This window comes from Solanum stenotomum, chromosome 4 (assembly GCF_019186545.1).
Source record: "Solanum stenotomum isolate F172 chromosome 4, ASM1918654v1, whole genome shotgun sequence".
NCBI classification, from domain to species: Eukaryota; Viridiplantae; Streptophyta; class Magnoliopsida; order Solanales; family Solanaceae; genus Solanum; species Solanum stenotomum.
The window spans coordinates 63,756,433-63,777,439 of record NC_064285.1 but is presented as its reverse complement, the minus strand read 5'-3'; the positions used below and the strand labels follow the sequence as shown (position 1 = coordinate 63,777,439).

The 21,007-nt window shown below is 34.8% G+C and overlaps 2 protein-coding genes across 5 annotated transcripts in view; both read right to left on the bottom strand.

The window, feature by feature from the left end:
* The window catches only part of LOC125862601 (uncharacterized), a 102,041-nt gene that overhangs the window by 51,068 nt on the left and 29,966 nt on the right, over positions 1-21,007 (bottom strand). Inside the window, exons 2-3 of one of the 3 annotated variants that reach the window (XR_007446064.1) lie at positions 6,285-6,349; positions 4,287-4,331 (exon numbers count right to left, since the gene is read on the bottom strand). Coding sequence is in view for 1 of the 3 variants with exons in the window: in XM_049542714.1 (XP_049398671.1) it covers positions 6,243-6,286 (44 nt within the window). In the remaining 2 variants the exon portion in view is untranslated. Of the gene's footprint in view, positions 1-4,286; positions 4,332-6,242; positions 6,363-21,007 lie in introns of those variants that run through there. The other 2 variants (XR_007446063.1, XM_049542714.1) reach the window with 2 other exon arrangements.
* LOC125862603 (uncharacterized) overlaps positions 20,035-21,007 on the bottom strand; it is a 63,798-nt gene continuing 62,825 nt past the window's right edge. For both annotated transcript variants that reach the window (XM_049542717.1, XM_049542718.1), the window contains one exon: positions 20,035-20,298. In XM_049542717.1, the coding sequence (XP_049398674.1) occupies positions 20,091-20,298 (208 nt within the window). In that variant the 3' untranslated portion in view covers positions 20,035-20,090. The remainder of the gene's footprint in view (positions 20,299-21,007) is intronic.

Here is a 21,007-nt window from a genome sequence, read left to right as displayed (position 1 = left end):
TGTTCAGGAGGTTCAAAATCTGTATATATACATAAACTTTATTTAAAATACCTTGTATATACAGTGTAATTTTTTACCGAGGATATTCGAATAACCCCCTCGCTATCCTCTAAATTTCCCCCCGGAGCTAATTCAACCACATTTTTATCATGATAGGATACTATTCTGTAATTTCTATCGTCAGATCATTAATTTGAGAAGATAGAGAGGTCATCTTCGATATACTCAAATATTCACCTATCGATTAAACGATTCAAGTATAGTTCAATATGTCCTTTGACGACAAATGCAAAAATGTCGACATTCTTTTGTGCATGAATTCTCAAGAACCATTCTTGAGAGTTATTCCAGATGCAGAGCTTTAATTTATGGCAAACAAAAAGAAAAAACCAAATTAAACTATTTATTCTTGCAACAATCTTATAAGGTTATAGTAACAATACGAGATGACGACACGCTTCAATATGATAATCGATAAATAAACTACACATAGGTTGTGATTTTAATTTTACCAGCCCACCCTATTATTAAAAAGAATCTTATTTTTGCTCAAATGAAAAAAATAAATCTCACATGAGTGGACGCGTTGAAATATAAATAAACTACTATGCATGCCATATAAAAGTTCTTCAAATGTAGAAATAATAATGATACATTGCATCTATTAAACTAATGATATTTCAAAGTCAAAACTTATATAAACCTAGATATTATTCCTCAATAAAAAAATAAAGGACGTACTAGCTAAAACCAAGATTCTAAATTACTTCCTCGTGTGTGAATTAGACATAGTAGTCGTTGTGTTTATTCTAAATCCGCCACGATCAAGAGCATCCAATGAATTAATTCATGCAGCTGGAGCATAATCATAGTCACCATCATCGTCATCTCCTTCCAAAGATGCAGTAATTCAGCATAAAGTCATTTTCATATTTTTTATTAATCAATTACTCATTTTCGTGATTTATCGAAAAAAATAAAATTTAAAAAAAATTGTTGAATTTAAGGTTACTATATTTATTTGCAAATTTTTGACATTAATTTTATTTTATTTTTTCATATTTTTCCTATTTTTTATTTTTCAATTACTCATTTTCGGGATTTACCGAATTTTTTTTGTTGAAAACGGGTCGGGTAGTTTGTTTAAAAGGGGAATATCTTGACCTTTTCGAATAGTTTAGGGGTATATTTGACCCTTTTTCCTTTAATATAAATGTCACGTGGTAATGTAAAAATGACGTGGCAATTCCATTTGACATTTAACGCCCATAAGGGCATATCTAGACGAAAAGTTGGACAACAAGGGCATAAGTGAGCCAAACTTTAAACGGGGTATATCTAGACCTTTTTGAATAGTTTAGGGGCATATTTGACCCTTTTCCCTAAAAAACCCACTTCGGACTCCTTATTCCATTTTCGGACCGTTTTGAGGCGTTGGCTAAGATCAAGCTCATCTATCTCATCCTTGAAAATGAGATGGATGCTGTCTTTTTGGTTAACCCCTCACTCCCTTTAAAAGAGAGTCAAATATACCCCTAAACTATTCAATCGAATCGGAGCTCCTAAACATGGACTTACGATCGTCGGCGGGAAGTCGTTGCCGGACTTTTCTCTTCTCCGTAAATCGTCTCATATCCAAGGCCCTAAAGTCCTTCAAGTAATTTTCCTTTTTAAATTTCTCTTATATGAAGAGACTCTGTATATATGTGTTATTTTGCATCATTTTATGTACATAATGGTAGTAGCTAAACGATTATTGTAATGAGTTAGATTCAGTATTTAGAGGAAGTCGTATTGGATTTTGCTGAACTTGTATCTGTGCTTCTAGCTCCACCTCGGGTGAGTTTGGATTTGTACAATTAACAACTGTTTGAGCTGAAAGAAGTGAATTTGATTACACCTGTCTTTACATATTTTTGTTGCATAAGGAATTTGTATGAAGAATTTATATGTATATATGTGTAAAGGATAGCCCGATGCACTAAGTATCTCGAATTTTGATAAAGAAATGAACTTTGAGCTTAACTCAACTTCAAAAGTTAGCTTATGAGGTGAGGATTGCTCAAGACCTTATAAGGAAACCTAGAACCCATCCCACAAACGATGTGTGACTCCAACACATTCACGCAAGGTCTGGGGAAGGGTCGCACCCTTAAGGGCTATATATGCATATCAAAACAGATTTTATTACAGTCCTCACCCATTCTTTTTTTTTTCTAACAAGGACTAGGATATTCATACGATTTATTCTCAGCTTTTGGGAAAAAAAGAAATACTCTCTCCAGATATTTTTCATAAGTCATTTTATGGAATTGATTTCTTGAATACTCATTCAACTATATATTAAAAATAAATTAGTGCAAAGTTATTTGTTTATATAAAAAAAGTCACTTATCTTTTGACATTCAATCACAAGATCTTTAATCGATCAATTATGAATATGTACAGCGATAAAAATTATTTTAAACAAATTGGTTATGTGTATATGTAATGTATCGATATGTATATAAATAATATTGATATTGTATAAATAATGTATAATCATGTATAAATGATGTATATAAATGTATAAGAGATTTATATACATCCAAATATATTGTTTATATAATAAAGTATACATTGCATAATATTTTTTTTTTCAATTCCAACCAACTCAAATCGCCTCTAAACAGTCTCAAAATTTAGATATGAACTCCTCTTAATGTTTCGAGTCTTTTGATAATTAAATTATTCACGCAAAACGATTTATATTATTCAATTCCAAGTTTCCAACCAACTTAAATCTCCTCTAGATAGTCTCAAAATTTCAGATATGAGTTCCTCTCAATGTTTCGAGTCTTTTGATATATTATTCACTCGATTCACGTTTGTGGCAAATCAAATTTTAAAATTTGAGCTTCAAAGCTCTTCAATGGTTGATTTCAACCGATATATTTTTTATATGAGGTTCCATTGTCTAGTTTGGTACGTGCACATTTATGGACCAAAGTCTTTCCACCACCGGTCAACCGTGTCAGCCTTCAAGTTTTCTGAGGCCCACATCGGACCTAGCTTTGATATCATATTAAATTTAGTCTGGGTCTAACTCACACATCAAAAGTTAAGATCAAAGTGAAGAGAATTACTTAAATCTTATTTTAAAACCCAAGATTTCATTTATTCATCAATGTGGGACACTCCATTCATCATTACTTCACCCAAAGAAGTTAATAATCGAGCCAGAAAGTAAATTTTAAAAACTAGATATATATTCATTCAAAGTAAAATACTTCAATTAAAACGGAGGGAGTATAATCTTTTATCATCAAGTGAGATTATATTTGACTACAATCCATGTCACTGCTTTTCATAACTTCATAATATATTGTATTTAAAAAAATACATCTAATAAGCTATTAATCTTGATCAGAGACCCTAACAACAGATTAATATATAAACCTACATATGTCCTCTTTTGACCAAGAATATAATAATAAGTGTATATAAATATTCACTTTATTTTAATTTATGTGTATTGCTTTCCTTTTTTGTTTGTTTAAAAAAAAAGTCAAACTTTCTATATTAAGTAACTCTTTAATTTAAACATATATCCTTCCTGACATTCTTAAGAATAAGACTAGAAAATTTAAAGACATTTTGATATATGTTATACTCGTCTTTACTTTAAATTTTCACAAAAATTAAAATATTTTTTATTTTCTTAATTAAACTTATATCCATTGAAAGTACGACACTTTAAGTAAAAACAAAGAGAGCATATCTTATAATCAAGTGAGACAATATTTGACTACAGTCCATGTCACTACTTTTCATAAATTGATACTAAGATATTGTATAAACTAATAAGCTAATGATCTTGATTAGGCTCCCAAACAACACCAGAGACCTCATCAACTAAGTATTATTAATCCTACATATTTCCTCTCTCTTTTTTTTAAAGGACTAGTATTATTAAAACCAAGGTTCTTACTTCTTAATTCCTAGTTAATATCTAAAACATCCTTATATTTGAATTAGACAACAATAAGCTAGTTTGCCCAAAAATATTGTATCTATAAAACCTTAAAATGAATTTATTTCATGCAGCCGGAGCATAATCATAATCTCCATCGTCATCTCCTTCTAACGATGCTGCAGGAACATAGTCATAATCTCGATCATCGTCGTCTCCTTCCAAGGATGCTGCAGGAGCATAATCATAATCTCCATCATCATCACCATCTCTCTCTAAACATGCTGCTGGAGCATAATCATAATCACCATCATCATCTCCATCCAAACAGGACCTTCTGATCTTCTCGAACCCAATAATCTTGAAAATTCCAGACATTCTGTAATCACTCAGAGAAATCTTGAAATATGAGCTAGATATATATTAGATGTGTACTTGTACCTCTTTGGATAAGATGTGAAGATTAATGTTATGATAGGTAAGGTAACAAAATGCTTATATATAGGAAAGAGCCAAGTGGGCACTCATTTAGGCACGTTAGGAAGTGTGGCTTTGACATGAAAAATGTGCAAAGCCATATGCTTGGCTCCAAAATTAACTTTACATGTCATAGTATTTAATTGTTATATATAATAATGAGTGTTAAAAGGTTACATATTCTCAATATATTTTGGTGGGAATAAATTCTCTCTATCTTGAATGAGCCAAAAACAAATTTAGTGTGTACATGATATGTTGAAGTGTGTTTAATCTACGTGGATGCTTAGTTGGCATGCCACATAGACAAGGTAATTTGACATCAAAAGCATGCAACGATGTGTACATTTTTTTGTGCATTAGTATTAATGTTTAAGAGGTTGCCTATATTATATACCCTTTCATGCACGATTATATTTATGTCTATACATTTGTTTGGAATAGGATCCAAATCAGGATATTCATAAGAGTTATTCTTAGCTTTGGGGAAAAAGAAATACTCCAATGCTATTTTTTCAACTATATATTAAAAATAAATTAGTGCAAAGTTGTTTGTTTATATAAAAAAAGTCACTTATCTTTTTGGTATTTCAGTTACAAGGTCTTTAATGGATTAATTATCAGTATGGACAGCGACAAAAATTATTTTAAACAAAATGGCGATATGGATATGTAATGTATCAATATGTATATATAATGTATCAATATTGTATAAATAATGTATATTAATCTAAATATATTATTTATATAATAAAGTATACATTGCATATCATTTTTTTAATCCCAACCAACTCAAATCACCTCTAAACAGTCTCAAAATTTTAATATGAGTTTTTCTCAATGTTTCGAGATTTTGATAAATTAAATGATTCAATCGAAACGATTTACGTTTTTCAATCCCAACCAACTCAAATCTCCTCTAAACAGTCCCAAAATTTAGATATGAGTTCCTCTCAACGTTTTGAGTCTTTTGATATACTATTCACTCGACTCACGTTTGCGGCTGATCGAGTTTCAAAATTTGAGCTTCAAAGCTCTTCAGTGGCCAATTTTAACGAATACATTTTTTATATGAGGTTCCATTGTCTAGTTCGGTGCGTGCACATTTATAGACCGGAGGTCCTTCCACCACCGTGTCAGGTTTTATGAGGTCCACATCGATCCTAGCTTTGAATCTAACTCACACATCAAAAACTAGATCAAAGTTAAGATAATTGCCTAAATCTTATAAAAGAAACCCAAGATTTCATTTATTTGTCCATGTGGGACAGTCCATTCGTCACCACTTCACCCAAAGAAATTAATGATCGAGCCAGAAAGTGAATTTTATATAAAAACTAGATAAATATTCATCCAGTAAAATACTTTAAAAAATAAATCTAATAAGCTATTGATCTTGATTAGAGTCCCTAACAACAGAGTAATATATAAACCTACATGTGTCCTCGTTTTTCTTTCTAAAATAAGGACTAGGATTATGAAAACCAAGGTTCTTAATTCTTCCAACTAAACTTCCTTATGTTTGAATTAGACAACAGTAAGTTTGACCAATAATGTTGTTTCTATTCTAAATTTGTCTCTACCAAGAGCCTTCAATGAACTTATTCATGCAGCCGGAGCATAATCATAATCTCCATCGTCATCTCTGTCTAACGATGCTGCAGAAACATAGTCATAATCTCGATCATCGTCATCTCCTTCCAAGGATGCTGCAGGAACATAGTCATAATCTCCATCATTATCACCATCTCTCTCTAAACATGCTGCTGGAGCATAGTCATAATCACCATCATCATCTCCATCCAAACACGACCTTCTGATCTTCTCGAACCCAATAATTGTGAAAATTCCAGACATTCTATAATTACTTAGAGAAATCTTGAAATATGAGCTAGATAAATATTAGATGTATTCTTGTACCTCTTTTGATAAGATGTGATGATTAATGTTATGATAGGTAAGGTAACAAAATGCTTATAAATAGGAAAGAGCCAAGTGGGCACTCATTTAGGCACGTTAGGAAGTGTGGCTTTGACATGAAGAATGTGCAAAGCCATATGCTTAGCTCCAAAATTGACTTTACATGTCATAATATATATTTTTTTATATATAATGAGTATTAAAAGGTTACATATTCTCCATATATTTTGGTAAGAATAAGTTCTCTCTATCTTAAATGAGCCAAAAACAAGTTTAGTGTATGCATGGCACGTGGAAGTGTGTTTAATCTACGTGGACGCTTACTTGGCATGCCACATAGATAGGATATTTTGACATCAAAAGCATGCAAAGATATCGACATTTTTTTGTGCATGAGTATTCAACTTTATTATATACCCTTTAATTTCATACATTTTTTTGGAAGAAGTTCTAAATCAGGATATTCATAAGAGTTATTCTTAGCTTTTGGGAAAAAAGAAATACTCCACAACTAATTTTCTCACAAGTCATCTTATGGATTTGATTTCTTAAATACTCATTCCACTATATATTAAAAATAAATTTGTGCAAAGTCACTTTTTATATGAGAAAAGTCACTTATCTTTTGATATTTCAGTCACACGGTCTTTAATGGATTAATTATCAATATATACAGCAACAAAAATTAATTTTAAAAAAATGACTATATATATATATATATATATATATATATATATAATGTATTAATATTGTATAAATAATAAATAATGTATATTAATGTATAAGAGATTTATATACATCTAAATATATTATTTATATAATAAAGTATACATGGCATGTGATTTTTTTTTTAAAATCCCAACCAACTCAAATTGTATCTGAACAGTCTAAAAATTTAGATATGAGCTCCTATCAATGTTTCGAATCTTTTGATAAATTAAATTATTCACGCGAAACGATTTACGTTTTTCAATCTCAACCAACTCAAATCTCCTCTAAACAGTCCCAAAATTTAGATATGAGTTCCTCTCAACGTTTCGAGCCTTTTGATATATTATTCACTCAACTCATGTTTGTGCCAGATCAAATTCTAAAATTTGAGCTTCGAAGCTCTTCAGTGGCTAATTTCAATCGATATATTTTTTATATGAGGTTCCATTGTCTAGCTAGTTCGGTGCGTTCACGTTTATGGACCGGAGGTCCTTCCACCTCCGTGTCAGGGTTTTTGAGGCCCACATCAAGTCTAGCTTTGATGCCATATTAAATTAAATTTGAGTTTAACTCACATATCAAAAATTAGATCAAAGATAAGAGAATTGTCTAAATTTTATATATAAAAGAAATCCAAGATTTCATTTATTTTTCAATGTGGGACATTCCATTTATCAATACTTCACTAAAAGAAGTAAATGATCGAGCCAGAAAGTGAATTTTAAAAACTAGATAAATATTCATTCAAAGTAAAATACTTTAAAAAATACATATAATAAACTATATATAAACCTACATGTGTCCTCTTTTTTCTTTCTAATAAAGACTAGGATTATTAAAACCAAGGTTCTTAATTCTTCCAACTAAACTTCCTTATGTTTGAATTAGACAACAGTGAGTTTGACCAAGAATGCTGTTTCTATTCTAAATTTGTCTCTACCAAGAGCCTTCAATGAACTTATTCATGCGGTCGGAGCATAATCATAATCTCTATCATCATCTCTGTCTAACGATGCTGCAGGAGCATAGTCATAATCTCGATCATCATCGTCTCCTTCCAAGAATGTTGCAGGAGCATAATTATAATCTCCATCATCATCACCGTCTCTCTCTAAGCATGCTGTTGGTGCATAATCATAATCACCATCATCATCTCCATCTGAACACAACCTTCTTTTCTCGAACCCAATAATCTTAAAAATTCCAGACATACTATATTTTACTTAGAGAAAACTTGAAATATGAGCTAGATGTATATTTGTACCACTTTTGATAAGATGTGAAGATTAATGTTATGATAGGTAAGGTAACAAAATGCTTATATATAGGAAAGTGCCAAGTGTGCATGTCACGCCCCGAGACACCCTGGGTGGGACTGGCACTCGAAGACCATTGCTGGCCACAAGCGAACCCTTGGCCTGACTTACTTACTCAGCGGAAGACAATATTCATACTTAATGATCAATAACACTTAACTGAACTAAATCATAAGATAACTGAGAATGTTAAAAGCTAAACATTCAACTTGGCCAAAAGTGGCAACCCAAGTCTTAACAATAAGAAATGATATTGAAAAGACTCAAAGGACTAACATCTGACTGTTTATGAAGCCTCTAATAACAACTGAGATGGATGTTGGGACAGACCCCCACAACATCCTAATGAACTAAACTAGAAAGCAATGAAATGGATCCTTCGAAAAGCAAGGAGGCTCACCAACAGACTTTGGACTGCTCACTAGATCAACGATGCGCCGGAATGCCGATCCTAGTTACCTGTGTCTGCATCATAATACGATGTAGGCCAACTGACATCAGTACATTAAATGTACGAGTATGTGAGTTGGAATGCTAAAATAACATAGGCTTGAAATAATCTGAGAGAAACTGAAGAACTTACCTGGCTCAACTCAACTCAAACATGACAGAACTCATTTTAATATAAAGCAGTTCAAAATCAAGTGCAATATAAAGAAAAGTTGTTTAAAAACATGATATCAACTCTGTGTGTATGCAAGACACAAATAACTCTGAAATGTATTTAGAAATACAATGCACAGATGTATATAAAAAAATACAATAACTTATGTGGAGTTTCTCTAACCGACAACCATCACTTAAGAGCTATGGTGATGATACATCGATCTTCCTCACGCTGCCAGCGCATCCTATACCTGGCCAAAGGTATAGGACCTTAACTGCCTAATGGATCTACTAGTCTATTTCGAAAAGGGTTCATCTAAAAAGTATAACCCATTTCTACCCATGGTGGCTACATGGTTTTATGGAGGCGTGAGTTATCTGAACTCATGCCTGCCCCCAATTCGGTGCTCAATACTACTCTCAAAATATACTAGCTCTTATGTTTTAAAAACATACTTCTTCTATGATTTGAGATTAGTGCTCAAAACTTAGCTCAAAGGCTATCTTGGAAATCTCAGTTTCCCTGCTTGCTTCATTTAGAAAGCTATTACTTTTTTCTGAAAACTAGCCCGAAGGCTCTTTGGAAATCTCAGTTTCCGTTTTTATTTAAATGTTAAAACATTTCAAATCTCTTTGGGAATACTTAGTCCCCATATACTTTTGAAGACATGAACTTCAAACTTAAGTCTTAAGACAAATTTAAAACGTTTGTAAAAGACTTACGAAAACTTGAAATGAGTTTCTCTTACTTGACTCTTGACTTTGATCTAAACTCTTACTTGAATTGACTCTTAACTAATCCTTGAATTGAATTATGGATTCATGGATTATGATTTGTGTTTGGAAAGACATCATGATGTTTAGGAAGGATTTAGGATAACTAAACTTGAGAAGAGTTACGAAATCACCGTCTTGGAACGAGTTTGCGACGCGGAGGTGTTCTAAATAATTACTCGCGAAATTAAATTTTGAGACAGAAGAGTCTGCGTCTTCTTTGCGACGCGGAGCAGATTTTTGTTCACAGGGAGAACAAGTCCGCAACGCAGACTTGTTTCATGAACCTTACTCGACTTTTTCCTTCTTCATTTTTCAGCCTCAAACCACCTAAATTCAATTATGTTCCTCAAGTTCGTTTTAGATCCCGATACCCAGCGTATGTACTCAAGAACCTAACTCAAAGTAACTCTAAAACACAACGTAAAGATCTCGGAAACTCCACAATTCAACCCAATTCAAGAACAACATTCAAATTCAAGAATTCATGTCAAGAGCATCAACTTTCAAACTCTTTTAGGACGAATTGCGCTGAAACTAAACATGTTTGGCGCGTGGGTGAATGAACCCATCGCTATGAGAGACACACATACCTTGTAGGATCAACTTCTTGGCGAATCCACAACCAAAATCGATCGTCCTTGGCGAAACTTGCTTTTCTTCTTTCCTTTCTCTTGCGTTCTTTCTCCAAAAACCCTAACTCTAATTTTTAAAAGCGTAAACTGAACAAACTCAGTCTTGACCCCAATTATTTTACTAAAAACGGATTTAATTAATTAGGTAAGGAAGAGATCAAACTACCCTTAAAAATCCGGATTCGGACATTTCCTTAATCCAACAGCCCAACTTACAAATGACGTAACTCACTCATTCGAACTCGGAATTGTGCAAACTTGGCGGCGTTGGAAAGATAAATCCAAGAGCTTTCTAGCCATATCTGGAACTACACCTAAATCATCCTGAGCTAGGAGTTATGGTCGATTGAAGTTGACCAAACTCTGAACTTTAACTTAATTAAAAATTTCCAGATTTCCTTGTACTTTCAAAAAATGATTATTTCAAGTTCTTAGCTTCTTTCTAGCTATTTCAAGTTGCGAGACGCTACAATATATCCCCCTTGGGAACATTTGTCCTCTAATGAGATGACTCTTACTAGGCTATGTGTGTAACATCAAGTTCAAACACCCAACAAGCAAATGCAAACAAACAACATGCTCACTCACAATTTAAAGAGTACTCAGAAGAAAATTAGTACATTGGTCTGCATTTTCTCCAGACTCAAAGAGATGTGGATATCTCTTCTTCATATCCTCCTCAGTTTCCCAAGTAGCTTCTTCAATAAATTGGTTTCTCCAAAGGACTTTGACTGAAGAAATTTCTTTTGTCCTTAACTTGCGTACTTGGTGATCTATAATTTGAACAGGAATCTTCTCATAAGGTAAGCTATCCTTGATTTCAATATTTTCAGTTGGTACTATCAATGATGGATCCCCCATGCACTTCTTCAATATGGAGATGTGAAATACCGGATGCACCGCTGCTAACTCTTGTGGTAGATTCAACTCATAAGCTACATTGTCAATCCTCTTGACTATGCGATAATGTCCAATATACCGAGGACTAAGTTTCCCTTTCTTACTAAACCTCATGACACCCTCATGGGTGAAACCTTCAAATACAACCAATCATCTACTTTGAACTCTAGTGGCCTTCTCCTAACATCTGTGTAGGATTTTTGACGACTCTGTGCCATTTTCAACCTCTCTTGAATCACTTTCGCCTTCTCCATACCTTGATGGACTAAAACTGGTCCTATCAACCCTACTTCACCAACTTTAAACCATCCAATAGGAGATCTGCATCTTCTCCCATAAAGAGCTTCATATGGAGCCATTTGGATGCTAGAGTGGTAACTAATGTTGTAAGCAAACTCAATTAAAGCTAGGTGATCATCCCAATTACCTTTGAAATCAATCACACATGCCCTCAACATATCTTCTAACGTCTGAATAGTACGCTCTGCTTGCCCATCTGTCTGAGGGTGAAATGCAGTACTCAAGTTTACCCTTGAACCCAAACCTTTCTGGAATGACTTCCAAAATCGTGCAGTAAATTGCGCACCTCTATCTGAGATAATGGAGATCAAAACCCCATGAAGTCTCACCACCTCTTGAATATAAAGTTTAGCATAATCTTCTGCTGAGTTGGTAGTCTTTACTGGCAAAACGTGGGTTGGTTTCGTCATCCTATCGACAATCACCTAAATAGAATCATGTTGTCTATGAGACCTTGGCAAGCCTGTGATGAAATCCATATTGATCATCTCCCACTTCCATTCTGGAAGTTCTATATTCTGAGCTAAACCACCGGGTCTTTGGTGCTCTACTTTCACTTGTTGGCAATTTGGACACTTAGCAACAAATTCTGCAATGCCCTTCTTCATGCCATTCCACCAATACACTTCTTTTAAATCACGATACATCTTGGTGGAACCCGGATGAATGGAATATTTGGAGCTATGAGCTTCCTCCATGATCCTCTTTTGGAGTCCATCCACCATAGGTACGCACAATCTACCTTGATATCTCAATACACTATCTCCCCCTTGTTCAAAACCTAATACTCTTTGCTTATGAACATTTGCTTTTAAGTCTAGTAAAATTGGGTCTTGGTCTTGCTTCTCTTTCACTTCTGACACTAGTGATGACTCAGCTCCATTCGTCATCACTATTCCTCATTCTGTGGAATCCATAAGTCTGACTCCCAAGTGTGCAAGTCTGTGCACATATTTTCTAACTCTCTCTTTTGTACCTTAACATGGGCGGTACTACCCATAGACAACCTGCTTAAAGCATCAACAACAACACTAGCCTTACCTGGGTGGTAAAGAATACTCATGTCATAATCCTTGAGTAATTCTAACCACCTCCTCTGTCTGAGATTAAGCTCTTTTTGAGTGAACACAAATTAAAGACTCTTGTGATCAGTGAATACATCAACATGAGCACCATACAAATAATGATTCCATATCTTCAAAGCAAATACTACAACAGCCAACTCTAAGTCATGGGTTGGGTAGTTCTTCTCATGAACTTTCAACTGTCTGGAAGCATAAGCTATGACTTTGCCATTCTGCATTAAAATACAACCCAAAACAACTCTAGATGCATCACAATACACCACAAAGCCTTATGTACCTTCTGGTAAGGTTAAAACTAGAGCAGTAATCAACCTCTTCTTCAATTCCTGAAAATTTTTCTCACAAGCTTCAGACCATTGAAATTTCTCTTTCTTCTGAGTCAACTTTGTCAAAGGTGACGAAATGGATGAGAAACCATCTACAAACCTTCTATAATAGCCAGCTAAATCCAAGAAACTCCTGATATTAGTTGGAGATGTGGGTCTAGGCCAATTCTGCACTGCCTCAATTTTCTCAGTATCAACTCTAATTCCACCACCAGAAACTATGTGGCCCAAGAACACCACAGACTCAAGCCAAAACTCACACTTAGAGAACTTGACATACAACTCTCTATCTTTAAAAGTCTGAAGAACTATTCTGAGATGGTTAGCATGATCTTCTTCATTCCTTGAATAGATTAGTATGTCATCAATGAAGACGATAACAAACATATCTAAATAAAGTTTGAAGACTCTATTCATAAGATCCATGAACGCTGCTGGTGCATTGGTCAAACCAAAGGACATGACCAAAAACTCATAATGACCATATCTGGTTCTGAAAGTTGTCTTTGAAATATCACATTCCCTTACTTTTAATTGATGATAGCCTGATATGAGGTCAATTTTTGAGAAACATGAAGCACTCTGAAGCTGATCGAAAAGATCATCAATTCTTGGAAGAGGGCGTTTATTCTTAATGGTAACCTTGTTCAATTGGCGATAATCTATACACATTCTAAAGGAACCATCTTTCTTTCTCACAAACAGGATCGGAGTGCCCCAAGGTGAGGCACTTGGTCGAATAAACCTTTTCTCTAAAAGATCTTTCAATTGCTCTTTAAGCTCTTTCAACTCTACTGGTGCCATTCTATATGGTGGAATAGATATCAGACAAGTATCTGGAAAAAGATCTATACCGAAGTCTATTTCTCTCTCAGGAGGGACTCCGGGAAGATCATCTGGAAACTCTTTTACTATTGGAACTGACTGAATAAAAGGTACCTCAACACTAGAGTCATTAACTCGGACTAAGTGATAGATACAACCCTTAGAAACTAACTTCCTTGCCTTAAGGTACTAAATGAAACGACCCTTAGGCACTGCTAAACTACTTTTCCACTCTAAGACGGGCTCATTTGGAAACTGAAACTTGACTACTCGAGTTCTACAATCAACTGAGGTATAACAGGCATGAAGCCAGTCCATACCAAGAATGACATCAAAATCTACCATGTCTAACTCAACTAAATCATCCATAGTACTCTTATGATTGACGAAAATGGGACAATCACGATAGACTCTCTCTGCTAGAATAGACTCACCAACAGGTGTGGAAACACTAAATGGTTCACTAAGTTGCTCAGGAATTACATCAAAATTCATAGCAACATAAGGAGTTACAAAAGACAGACTCGCTCCTTGGTCTAGCAAAGCATAAACAGTAAAGTCAAAGACTTGAATAAACCAGTGACAACATCTAGCGAATCCTCTTACTCTTGGCGATTATTGAGAGCATACAAACGGTTTGTTCTTCCGCCAGTACCAGAAGTAGCTCCTCTAGGTGCAGCTCTATCTGGTGGAGCGACTAAAGAAGACTGGGCTCTATTTCCCCCACTACCTTGTTTGTTCTTTGGACACTTTCGCATGAAATGCCCACTCTGACCACACTTGAAACAACCAGTGGTGCCCTCAGGACAAACACCTGAATGGTTCCTTTCACACTTAGCACAGGCAGGAGGCTTACTACCCCCTTGCGTTACACTGCCCTGAGAATAGGCAGTTTTAGCTCTGGAATTCTGACCATAGTACTCACCCTTGTTCTTAGGTGCAGGTGCACTAGCAGTTGATGGAGCAGGTCCATTTTGAAAGACGGTCGGTTGACATTACTCTTCTGCTGCCCGGACTCATTCCCTGTCTTAGCCCTCTTGTTCTTGAATTCCTCTTTATCTCTCAACTTCTCTTCCTCTACCTGCTGTACATAGACCATCAACCTCGAAATGTCCATATCCCCAATAAGCATTGCTGCCCGACCCTCTTTGATTGATAGACGACCCAAACCAACAACAAACAAACTCATCCTACCCCTCATATCCGCAACCATTTCAGGAGCATAGCGAGACAGTTGGTTGAACTTCAACCCATACTCATGCACACTCAAAGAATCTTGCTTAAATGTGAGGAACTCACGTACCTTGGCCTCTTTCAGTTCCCGGGGAAAGAAACGCCCCAAGAAGGCCTTTTCAAAACATGCCCAACTCGCAGGTGGTGCATCATCAGCTCTACCCCCTTTCCACTGATCAAACCAAGTCCTAGCAACATTATTCATCTGATATGTAGCTAGCTCAACTCTCGCAGTATTAGCAACATGCATCACCTCAAACACCTTTTTCAGTTCCTCAATGAAGTTCTCTAGGTCTTCTTTAGTGCTCGAACAAGTAAAACTTGAGGGATTCATCCTCAGGAACTCCTGAATCCTCGAAGTGTCAGTCTCTTCTTGTCGAGCTCCTCTCTGTTATCCAGCTTGTTTGGTCACAACCTGACTGAGCATTCTAATAGCCTTTTTGAACTCAGCATTTGAAATTTCTCCGTGCGGTTGCACCTCAGGTGCATTGGGTAGTTCTTGCTCCTCAACATTTCTCTTAGCTAGACGACCTCTGACTGCTCTTCGTGGAGGCATGATTATCTGAAACACGCGTAAGCATGAATTAGAAGGAAACTTTTAGAGATTAAACTCTAACGCAAAAAATGAGTATGAAAGAAGTGAGATAGTTCCTAAATGTTCCAACCTCCTAACTATAGATGTGGCGCGCTTCACACCGATAACTAGGACTCTACATACACGGCTTAATAAACTCCCTAGGACTCTTGAACTCTCCGCTCTGATACTAAGTTTATCACGCCCCGAGCCTACACCCTGGGCGAGACTAGCACTCGAAAACCATTGCTGGCCACAAGCGAACTCTTGGCCTTACTTACTTACTCAGCGAAAGACAATATTCATACTTAATGATTAATAACACTTAACTGAACCAAATCATAAGATAACTGAGAATGTTAAAAGCTATACATTCAACTTGGCCAAAAATGGCAACCCAAGTCTTAACAATAAGAAATGATATTGAAAAAACTCAAAGGACTAACATCTGACTGTCTATGAAGCCTCTAATAACAACTGAGATGGATGTTGGGACAGACCCCACAACATCCTAATGAACTAAACTAGAAAGCAATAAGGCTCACCAACAGACTCTGGACTGCTCATTGGATCAACGATGCGCCGGAATGTCGATCCTAGTTACCTGTGTCTGCATCATAATACGATGCAGGCCAACTGGCAATCAGTACATTGAATGTACGAGTATGCGAGTTGGAATGCTAAAATAACATAGGCTTGAAAGAATCTGAGAGAAACTGAAGAACTTGCCTGGATAAACTCAACTCAACATGACAGAACTCATTTCAATATAAAGTAGTTCAAAAGCAAGTGCAATATAAAGAAAAGTTGTTTAAAAACATGATATCAACTCTGTGTGTATGCAAGACACAAATAACTCTAAAATGTATTTAGAAATACAATGAACTGATGTATATAAAAAAATACAATAACTTATGTGGGAGTTTCTCTAACCGAAAACCATCACTTAAGAGCTATAGTGATGATACATCGACCTTCCTCACGCTGCCAGCGCATCCTATACCTGGCCAAAGGTATAGGACCTGAACTGCCTTATGGATCCACTAGTCTATTTCAAAAAGGGTTCATCTAAAAAGTATGACCCATTTCTACCCATGGTGGTTACATGGTTTCATGGAGGCGTGAGTTATCTGAAATCATGCCCGCCCCCAATTCGGTGCTCAATACTACTCCCAAAATATACTGGCTCATATGTTTTAAAAACATAATTCTTCTGGATTTGAGATTAGTGCTCAAAACTTAGCTCAAAAGCTATCTTGGAAATCTCAGTTTCCCTGCTTGCTTCATTTAGAAAGCTATTACTCTTTCTGAAAACTAGCCCGAAGGCTCTTTGGAAATCTCAGTTTCCGTTCTTATTTAAATGTGAAAACATTTCAAATCTCTTTGGGAATACTTAGTCCTCATATACTTTTGAAGACATGAACTTCAAAAGTTACCTTTTACTCTTTGCTTAACTTCAAACTTAAGTCTTAAGACAAAGTTAAAACGTTTGTAAAAGACTTATGAAAACTTGAAATGAATTTCTCTTACTTGACTCTTGACTTTGATCCTAACTCTTACTTGAATTGACTCTTAACTGATCTTTGAATTGAATTATGGATTCATGGATTATGATTTGTGTTTGGAAAGACCTCATGATGTTTAGGAAGGATTTAGGATACCTAAACTTGAGAAGAGTTACGAAATCACCGTCTTGGAACGAGTCCGCGACGTGGTGGTGTTCTAAATAATTACTCGCGAAATTAAATTTTGAGACAGAAGAGTCCGCGTCCTCTTCGCGACGCAGAGCAGATTTTTGTTCACAGGGGGAACAAGTCCGCGACGCGGACTTGTTTCATGAACCTTACTCGACTTTTTCCTTCTTCGTTTTTTAGCCTCAAACCACCTAAATTCGATTATCTTCCTCAAGTTCGTTTTAGATCCCGATACCCAGCGTATGTACTCAAGAACCTAACTCAAAGTAACTCTAAAACACAACGTAAAGATCTCGGAAACTCCACAATTCAACCCAATTCAAGAACATTCAAATTCAAGAATTCATGGCAAGAACATCAACTTTCAAACTCTTTTAGGACGAGTTGCGCTGAAACTAAACATGTTTGGCACATGGGTGAATGAACCCATTGCTATGAGAGACTCACATACCTTGTAGGATCAACTTCTTGGCGAATCCACAACCAAAATTGATCGTCCTTGGCGAAACTTGTGTTTCTTCTTTCCTTTCTCTTGCATTCTTTCTCCAAAAACGCTAACTCTAAGTTTTAAAAGCGTAAACTGAACTAACTCAGTCTTGACCCCAATTATTTTACTAAAAACGGATTTAATTAGTTGGGTAAGGAAAAGACCAAACTACCCTTAAAAATTCGGATTCGGACATTTCCTTAATCCAACAGCCCAACTTACAAAGGACATAACTCACTCATACAAACTCGGAATTGTGCAAAATTGGCGGCGTTGGAAAGATAAATCCAAGAACTTTCCAACCATATCTGGAAATACACCTAAATCATCCTGAGCTAAGAGTTATGGTCGATTGAAGTTGACCAAAATCTCAACTTTAACTTACTTAAAAATTTCCATATTTCCTTGTACTTTCCAAAAATGATTATTTCAAGTTCTTAGCTTCTTTCTAGCTATTTCAAGTTGCGAGATTTTACAGTGCACTCATTTAGGCACGTTAGGAAGTGTGACTTTGACATGAAGAATGTGCAAAGCCATATGCTTGGCTCCAAAATTAACTTTACATGTCAAAAGTATATAAATTTGTATATATACTTTTGGTGGGAATAAATTCACTCTTTCTTGAATAAACAAAATTTAGTGTGTGCATGCCACGTGGAAGTGTGTTTAATCTACGTGTATGCTTAGTTGGCATGCCACATAGACAAGGTTATACTTGCAGAACAATATATAGATGTATAATACATAAAAGTGGTCTTTAACTTGTCCTTAGTTGATATATAAGGTTAAATATGTAGACTNATAATACATAAAAATGCTCTTTAACTTGTCCTTAGTTGATATATATATATATAAGGTTAAATATGTAGACTGACACGTCCTATAATTTGACATCAAAAGCATGCAAAGATGTTGACTATATTATATACCTTTTCATGCATGAGATCAGTAACATCTTTACATTCGTTTGGAATAGGATCTAAACCAGGTTATTCTTAGCTTCTAGGAAAAGAAATATTGTCGGCTCCGTTCAGTTTTATTTGTTTAGTATATTAAAAATAATTGTTTAATTTAATTTGTCAGTTTAGAAAAGCAAGAAACAATTTATCATTTTGTAACTATTTTACCTTTGCTATTGAGTATTATTATTATTCAATTTTCAGTATTTAGATGACTTATAATTAATAGAAGTGATGTAAAATTATGTTTCTGTTTATTGTTTCTTAAAAACTGCACAAGAAAAGATGGACAGAAAAGGTAAAAAAATAATATATTATTCATAGGTCATCTTATGAAATTGATTTCTTAAATAGTTATTCAACTAGTAAAAATAAATTAGCAAAGTTATTTCTTTATATCACAAAAATTACTCATCTTTGAGACTTTGACTATTTTAATCACAAGCTAAGGTCTTTTTGTTTTGTGTATAAAACACTTATCTTTGTTATTAAATTAGATTTGAACCTAACTCACACCTAAAAAGTTAGCTTAAAAAAAAGAGGATTGCTCAAGTATTATAAAAAGCCCAGAATTTCATTCATTATTCCTCCACGCCCAGATCCAGACATTCTTTTATATATCGGTGGTTCCCATTGTTTGGCCTGGTGCGTGCACGTTTATGGACCGGAGCTATTTCCATCATGTGCCAAGTTTCTAAGGGGGCCACTTGGGTTAGGCTCGTATACTATGTTAAATTAGGTTTGAGCCTAGCTCACCCTATACCTATCTCAAAAGTTGGCTTAAACTTTATTATAAGGAACCCAAGATTCCGTTCATTTGTCAAAATGGAACACTCAGTACTCGACTCGTAAAATCTCTTTTTATACTAAATAATTATAAAAAAAAAATTCCAAACTTACAGAATTGTTACGTGCAATTGTTTTTTGGTTGCTTAAATTCATTTAGCTACAATTCATTTTCGAATTTTACTGCTAACAGAAGAAATCCACTAATTGAAGATAAATGACCCAATTTAAATTAGATCAATATTAGCAAGCTATTTTATATTATATAATTCGTTCATATATTATTATAATACAACCACGTGACTAATTGTATAGGAATAATTAATTAAGATACGATTATATGATCAATACTTGAGACTATGTTTGACTACAATATCCATGTCACTCTCTGCATAAATTACTAAAATATTATTTTTAGAAAAATACATGTAATATTAATAAGCTAATTAATTATATTCTCAAAGTCCTTAAGTTGGACTCAACACGTTGGGTCTATTCTAGATTCGCCATTGTCAAGAATCTATAATACTTTATGCTGCTGGAGCATAATTATAATCTCCATCATCGTCATCTCCGTCCAAAGATGCTGCAGGAACATAATCATAGTCTCCGTCATCGTCATCTCCATTCAAGGATGCTGCTGGAGCATAATCATAATCTCCATCATCGTCATCTCCTTCTAAGAATGCTGCAGGAGCATAGTCATAATCACCATCGTCATCTCCGTCTGAATATGACCTTTTGCTCTGAAACCCAATAATCTTAAAAATGCTAGACATTCTAATTAAATATAAGATATCAGATGTTGTATATATGATCTCTTTGATATGGAAATTGAAGAATTAATGTTTTAATTTTGTGGTGTGAATAGGTGAGCTAACCATATGCTTATATAAAGAAAAGAGACTAGTGTGGACTCATTTTGACACATTAGAAAGTGTGTGTGTGTTACATGAGGAATGTGCACAACCATAAGTTGGCTCAATTTAAGCTACTTTTGGAGTTGCCACATCCAAAATTCACTTTACATGTCAATTATTATTATATATACACACACAAATGTGCTTTAAAGATTATTCTTTATATTTCTTGGTTGTGGAGATGGAATATAAACAATCAAAATCCATTAAAAGTAGCATAAATTTTAAAAATAAATTAATCATAATCCTTGTTGCTATCTTTTCGATTTCATAACGCAATCTATTCGCCACAAAAAAATTGTAGAATAAGAGAGGTTAAAGTAAAGTCTTTTGAAATAGGTGCAACTTGCAATAAAAATTAAAAGTGTGCATGCCACATGGAAGTTTGTAGTAATAACTATCTATGTGCATGGATGCTTAATTGGCATGCCACCTAGATAGGGTTGAGCTAACCTTGTTCGAGCGATATCTTTTTGTCGAAAAATTATGTTGTATAGATAGGTTAAGTATAATTGATTTTATATATA